The 7,061-nt window shown below is 59.5% G+C and overlaps 1 protein-coding gene across 4 annotated transcripts in view; it reads right to left on the reverse strand.

Annotated features, from left to right (window-relative positions):
- The window catches only part of LOC100081595 (N-acetylated-alpha-linked acidic dipeptidase 2-like), a 35,137-nt gene extending 28,076 nt beyond the window's left edge, over positions 1 to 7,061 (reverse strand). Inside the window, exons 1-4 of one of the 4 annotated variants that reach the window (XM_029048580.2) lie at positions 7,003 to 7,025; positions 6,126 to 6,350; positions 4,856 to 5,252; positions 3,397 to 3,496 (exon numbers count right to left, since the gene is read on the reverse strand). In XM_029048580.2, coding sequence (XP_028904413.1) covers positions 3,397 to 3,481 — 85 coding nt within the window. In that variant the 5' untranslated portion in view covers positions 3,482 to 3,496; positions 4,856 to 5,252; positions 6,126 to 6,350; positions 7,003 to 7,025. Of the gene's footprint in view, positions 1 to 3,396; positions 3,497 to 4,855; positions 5,253 to 6,125; positions 6,351 to 7,002 lie in introns of all 4 variants that reach the window. The other 3 variants (XM_039914980.1, XM_039914981.1, XM_029048584.2) reach the window with 3 other exon arrangements.

Genomic DNA, 7,061 nt, shown 5'->3' on the forward strand with positions numbered 1-7,061 from the left:
TCTCCGGCACAGCGTGTGGCACACGGAAGCGGCTCAGTGAATGCCACCAGTCATTATTTGTCAGCTGTGTGACCGTGGGCGAGTCACTTCACTTCTCTGTGCCTCAGTTCCCTCATCTGTAAAATGGGGATTAACTGTGAACCCCACGTGGGACGACCCGATGACCCTGCATCTCCCCCAGCGCTTAGAACGGCGCTCTGCACATAGTAAGCGCTTAACAAATGCCAACGTTATTATTACTGTTATTTTCCACGGCGGCCCTATCGCCAACCACCTACCACAACTCACGCGCTTCACCGGAGTACCGGCGTACTCATCGTGCCTCGCTCTCCCTCTCCGAGGATCTCTCGCCCGCACCCTCCCTCTTCATAGGCGACAGTTACGCTTCCCCACCTGCAGAGCCTTACTTGAACGCCCACCTCCTCCAAGGGGTCCTCCCTAAGCCTTCGTTTCCTCTTTCCCCCCCCCCACTCCCTTCCGCCTCACCTTGACGGGCTCCCCTTCATTCACGCCTTCCTCGGCCCCACGTTCGCTCATTCATTCAACAGCATTTACTGAGCGCTCGCTCTGTGCGGAGCACTGGACTGAGCGCTCGGAATGGACAAATCGGCAACACGCACCTACCTGTAATTCGTTTCCACCCACGTCCATCTCCCCCTCTAGACCGCGAGCGTGTCCGTTCACTCGTATTTACGCCCCAGGCCCTCGGAAGCGTACCCTTCTGAGCGACACACTACGACCATGATAACGGCGGTATTCGTTAAGCGCTCGCTATGTGCCGAGCGCCGTCCTAAACGCCCGGGGGCGATACGGGGTCATCGGGTCGTCCCACGTGAGGCTCGCGGCCTTCATCCCCATTTTGCAGACGAGGCCACCGGGGCCCAGAGAAGTGAAGTGACTTGCCCACAGTCACACAGCTGACAAGTGGCGGAGCGGGGATTCGAACCCACGACCTCTGACCCCCCCAGCCCGGGCCCCCGCCACCGCGCCACGGAACCAACAGTTACCGAAAGTCCATCTTCCCTTCTAAACCGTAAGCGCGTTGAGTCCGGGGAACGTGTCTGCCAACTCTCGGGCACTGCCCTCTCCCCGGCGCTTAGTACGGCGGCGCGCGCAGTCAGCGCTCGACAAATACCACGGATCATTTATAGGAATGTCCGTCTCCCCTTCTGGACCGGAAGGTCGCCGTGTCCAAAGAACGCGGCTACCAACCCGGCCGCACCGTCCTCTCCCCGGCGCTCAGCGCGGCGCCGCGCACACGGTAAGCGCTCAACGCACACCGCTAGCCGTCCGCGGCAACGTCCGTCTTCCCCTCTAGAACGTAAGGTCGCCGCGTCCGAAGAACGCGTCTACCTACTCGGCTGCGCCGTCCTCTCCCGGGCGACCGGTACAGTGCCGCGCACACGGCGAGCGCTCGATAAATACCATTATTTTATAATAACGTCCGTCTTCCCCGTTGGACTTCCAGCTTGTCGGGGTCAGGGCACGGGCCTGCCGGCTCCGACGCGCCGTACCCTTCCGACTGCTCAGTACGGTGCTCCGCACCCAGTAAGCCCTCCAGAAATAATAACGATAACGACGATGTCGGTATCCGTCGAGCGCCCACTACGTGCGGAGCACCGTTCTGAGCGCCGGGGTAGATACAGGGGAACGAGGCCGTCCCACGTGAGGCCCCCGGTCTTCGTCCCCATCTTACGGAGGAGGGAAGCGAGGCACAGAGAAGCGAAGCGACTCGCCCACAGTCACCCGGCGGACCGGGGGCAGAGTCGGGATCCGAACCCACGACCTCTGACTCCCAAGCCCGGGCTCCTTCCGGCGCGCCGCCTCTCTACGGTTACAAAATACAACCGGTCGATCGACGGAGGCGGGGGGACCGGTTAAGTCATTCGCTCCCGCGGAAGCCAGAGCCGCCGCAGCCGGAGCCCCGAGGCCTCGCGGGGAAGGGCCGGGGCGGTCACTCCTATTTACTGAGCGCTCACTGTGCGCACGGCACCATACTAAGCGCTCGGAAGAGCAGGGCGCCACGGAGTCGGAAGACGCGTCCCCCCAGGGAGCGAACGGTCCAGAAGGGGAAGACGGAGCTTAACGTAACCGGTAAATACCGTCGAGCGCTTCCCGCGCGCCCCGAACCGCGCGCCGTGCCGCCGTGGGCGGGTCGCTTCACTTCTCTGGGCCTCGGTCACCTCATCTGTAAAACGGGGATGAAGACCGGGAGCCTCACGGGGGACAACCCGACGCCCCCGCATCTCCCCCGGCGCTTAGAACGGCGCTCCGCACACGGTGAGCCCTCGCCGGATGCCGACTTTCTTAACCGGGCGCTCGGGAGAGGACCACGAAACGGAGTCGGCAGACACGTTCCCCGGACACGACGTCCTCGCACCCCGGAGGGGGAACACAGACCTCGTCGTAAATAATCGACGGCATTTACCGAGCGCCCGCCGTGCGCCCGGCACCGTACCGGGCGCTCGGGAGAGGACGCACGCGGCAGAGTCGGTAGACGCGTTCCCCGTCCGCCGCGAGCTCGCGGGGCGAGGCGCACGCTAACAGAAACCATCATCGGCACCTATCGGGCGCTCACGTCGGGGAAGGCGCACGCCGCCGTACGCGATCGTCGGCATTCGTCGAGCGCTCACGCCGGGGAGGATGCTCGGCGATGCAAAGGATCGTCGGTACTCAGCGAGCGCTCACGTCGGGCAAGGACACGTCGATACAGATCATCACGGCTACGTACTGAGCCCTTGCCGTGTGCAGAACACCGTACTGAGCGCCCGGGAGAGTCCGGATCCGACAGGGTCGGCAGGCCCCCGCCCACGACGACTTTACAGGTCAGAAGGGGAGACGCCCGTCGACGGCGACAATCGTCGGTGCTCGCCGAGCGCTTAGGGCGCGCGGGGCACCGTACTGAGCGCCCGGGAGAGCCCGGACGCGACAGGGTCGGCAGACGTTGGCCACGACGAGTTTACAGGTCAGAAGGGAAGGCGTCCGTCCATATCGACAATCGTCGGTACGTTGGCCACGACGGGTTTACAGGTTAGAAGGGAAGGCGTCCGTCCATGTCGACAATCGTCGGTGCTCACCGAGCGCTTACGGGGTGCGGGGCACCGTACTGAGCGCTTACGGGGTGCGGGGCACCGTACTGAGCGCTCGGGAGAGCCCGGACGCGACAGAGTGGGTAGGCGCCGCCCACGACGGCTTTCCGGGTCCGAAGGGGAGACGCCCGTCGCCATCGACCAGCACCGGTAGTCGCCGAGCGCTCAGGGGGTGCACGACACCGTACTAAGCACTCCGGCGAGGCCGCCGGGGCGATACGACAGAGCCTCCGGCCGCCCCGGAGGCAGAGGTGGTGGGGGGCGGTCCCCCGGACCCTCCCCCCTCCGTCCTCGGGCCTCTACTTACCCACGAGGAAGCCCAGCAGGAAGGCGGGCGGCCCCGCCGCCACGGCCCCCCAGAGAGCCGGTCCGGGGGCCGCGGCCTCGGCCATGGCCGCCACCCACCCCTGAAGAAGAAGAAGGAGGAGGATATCATTAATCCAGCATTAAGATAATAAGCGCTCCCCCTGCGCCAAGCGTCTCCCCGCGCCCCCCGAGCGGGAGACGAGGTCCGCGCCGAGCGGGGCGCATCGTCCCCAGCTGCCTCCATCCCAAACCCCGTGGATTTCCTTTCCCTTTCTGGCTCTCGGCCCGGGGGCTTCGTTTTCCTTTCGAGCGGCCCCCCTACCCACCACCCAAACCCCGTGCCCGGCTTATTCTCCCCGACTTGGGCGGGGGCTTCCACCCACCCCTGAATAACAATAATAATAAAGCGTCTCCCCGCGCGCCCCGAGCAGGAGACGAGGTCGGCGCAGACCCGGGGGGCACCGACTGCCAGCTGCCTCGATCGCAAACCCCGTGGATTTCCTTTCCCAGCCAAGACTTCTCCCCGGGGGCTTCGTTCGGGTCGAAAGTTCCTTAAAAGAGCGGCCCCCCCATTCCTACCACCCCGACCCCGTGCCCTGCTTCTCCCCGACCTGAGCGGGGACTCCCACCCACCCCTTAAAAATAATAATAATAACATTTGTTAAGCTCTTACTATGTGCCAAGCGTCTCCCCGCGCGCCCCGAACAGGAGACGAGGTTGGCGCAGACCGGAGCGCACCGACTCCCAGCTGTCTTGATTGCAAACCCCGTGGATTTCCTTTCCCAGCCAAGACTTCTCCCCGGGGGCTTCGTTCGGGTCGAAAGTTCCTTTAAAGAGCGGCCCCCCATTCCTACCTCCCCGACCTGAGCGGGGACTCCCACCCACCCCTTAAAAATAATAATAATAACATTTGTTAAGCTCTTACTATGTGCCAAGCGTCTCCCCGCGCGCCCCGAGCAGGAGACGAGGTCGGCGCAGACCCGGGACGCACCGACTCCCAGCTGCCTCGATTGCAAACCCCGTGGATTTCCTTTCCCAGTCAAGACTTCTCCCCGGGGGCTTCGTTCGGGTCGAAAGTTCCTTTAAAGAGCGGCCCCCCATTCCTACCTCCCCGACCTGAGCGGGGACTCCCACCCACCCCTTAAAAATAATAATAATAATAATATTTGTTAAGCTCTTACTATGTGCCAAGCGTCTCCCCGCGCGCCCCGAGCAGGAGACGAGGTTTGCGCAGACCCAGGGGGCACCGACTCCCAGCTGTCTCGATTGCAAACCCCGTGGATTTCCTTTCCCAGCCAAGACTTCTCCCCGGGGGCTTCGTTCGGGTCGAACGTTCCTTTAAAGAGCGGCCCCCCTTTTTTCCACCCCAAACCCCGTGCCCTGCTTCTTCTCCCCGACCTTAGCGGGGACTCCCACCCACCCCTTAAAAATAATAATAATAACATTTGTTAAGCTCTTACTACGTGTCAAGCGTCTCTCCGCGCGCCCCGAGCAGGAGACGAGGTTTGCGCCGACGGGGGCGCACCGACTCCCAGCTGTCTCGATTGCAAACCCCGTGGATTTCCTTTCCCAGCCAAGATTTCTCCCCGGGGGCTTCGTTCGGGTCGAGCGTTCCTCGAAAGGGCAGCCCCCCCTTCCCGCTGCCCCGTTTCCTCTCGTCGGGGGGGCTGAGGAGGAGAGTTTGCAGACTTCCTTCCCTTCCAAACTTGTAAAAGCGTTGGGCGGGGCCGGTCTCCGAAAGTGGTTTTCAAATATGAAGAGATCTTTCCACTCGCAGAAATGACTCCAGGGCCGCTAAAGCAGAGATCATTTACTGGGGCCTTTAAAATTCCACTGAAGCCTTTTTTTCACAAAGGGCTGAAATAAATGAAAGGTGTCCCGCGGAGAGAGGATTAGAATTTACGGCGGGGAGAAGCATCTGTTCGCCCCGGAGGGACACCTTTAATCTCTTGTAAATCTTCGAGGGGCTATACACCTGTAAATCTTCGAGGGGCTATACGCCGTACGCAATTCTTATAAAAAGAACCTATGTATACGATAAAAACTTTCCAGGTCATTTTACTCAAATTTGCCATAGGCGTAATAAACATATTATTTACTCTTAAATACGGGAAGCCTCGTGACCAGTTACTTTATATCTAAATACTTACGCGCATGTGGAGTGATGATAACGACTGTGACGTTATCTGTTAAGTTTCTACTATGTGCCGAGCGCGTTACCGAGCACCGGGGACGGATACGAGGTGATCGCAGGAGGCTCGCGGTATGAGCAGAAAGGAGAACGAGTGCCGAATTCCCATTTCGCGCATGAGGGAACTGAGGCACGGAGATGTCGTGCCCGAGGTTACGCAGGAGGCGCGTGGCAGTTGCCGGTATTAGAACTCGGGTCCCCTGCCAGATACGAAAGAGAAGACGGCCGACGCGTAACCAGCTGCGATCTGGAAAGGTCCTCCTCTAGATTTAAATTCCAGTTCGCCGTTGGGTACTTGGAAGCGGGGAGAGGAGTTCCGGTTAAAAGGTGAAAAAAACCCTTCGGCTGGGGAGGTTCGACGTTGGTTAAACCGGTGCTTTTTAATTACGGGTGGGATCGATATATCCGAGCTTCGGTCGTTCCCCCGAAATGACGGAGTTGACCGTGTGATCCTAGGTAATTGATTTTCCTTGGTCTGACGACACTTGGGATACCTGATCTGGCTAACGGATCTGCCCAAATTCGGCCCGTCTCATTACCTTGGAAGTGGAAGATGACGCCGTCTCCCTGGACGCCCTGGAAACATTTACCATTTAGTCAAGTAACCCAGCTGGCGATAACGGTCTGTTTCCCCTAGCGCTGTCTCATTATTTGCACTTCAACAAAGACCCGACGTACCTTACGGAGTCCTGCTTCTGGGAAAAAACGGTTCCATTACTGTATTCCCGCCAACCTTTAGTTTTTCACTGCAGAGCCATCTTTGTCTATAAAGGCCAACAGTACTCTCAGTTGTTAAAACTCATACCCCTGGAAGATTAACTTTACAACGAAACTGGTGGAGCGAAACGGTTCATCCGATTAGTCCGCACACACCGAGCCCGGGCAAAACCACACAGTTCCCCTCTCCCTCTCTAGCCGTATTCCCTTCATCTTTCCCTCTTCCCCTTACCGCCTTCCCCGCCATGCCTCCCCCCCATCCCTCTCTACTCACAAATCCATCCCCCCATCTACTCCCTGTTCCCCCGCTTCCCCTCTCTCTCCCATTGCCTCTCCCCCGAAGCTCCCGCTGAATTAGAATTACTGAACCCCTCGGCTCGCCGATCCACTAGCCAGTTTCCATCTTTCGTAGAAGAGCGGGGAAAGAATCAATCCATGGTATTTACGGAGCATTTACTGTGTGCGGAGAACTGTACGGAGCACTTGGAAGAGTTTAGTAAAACAGAATTAGCACCTTCCCTGTCCGTAACAAGAATTGAAAGAATCCCGCAGCTGGTTAGGAACTCCAGCTCGTGGGCTACTGGTTTCTTACCCACCAAACGTGCCAAAATTCTCCAGTTCCCGAAACTGCCCCCGAAGCGAAAGAGCTGACTCTCTGCTAATAAACCGTGTAGGAAACTACCGGCGGCTAAAACGTACCTGATGGATACCGAGCTGAGTGCACTGTTTTCGCCTGAATACTTACCACTCTGCAAAGG

This window comes from Ornithorhynchus anatinus, chromosome 20, assembly GCF_004115215.2.
Source record: "Ornithorhynchus anatinus isolate Pmale09 chromosome 20, mOrnAna1.pri.v4, whole genome shotgun sequence".
NCBI classification, from domain to species: domain Eukaryota; kingdom Metazoa; phylum Chordata; class Mammalia; order Monotremata; family Ornithorhynchidae; genus Ornithorhynchus; species Ornithorhynchus anatinus.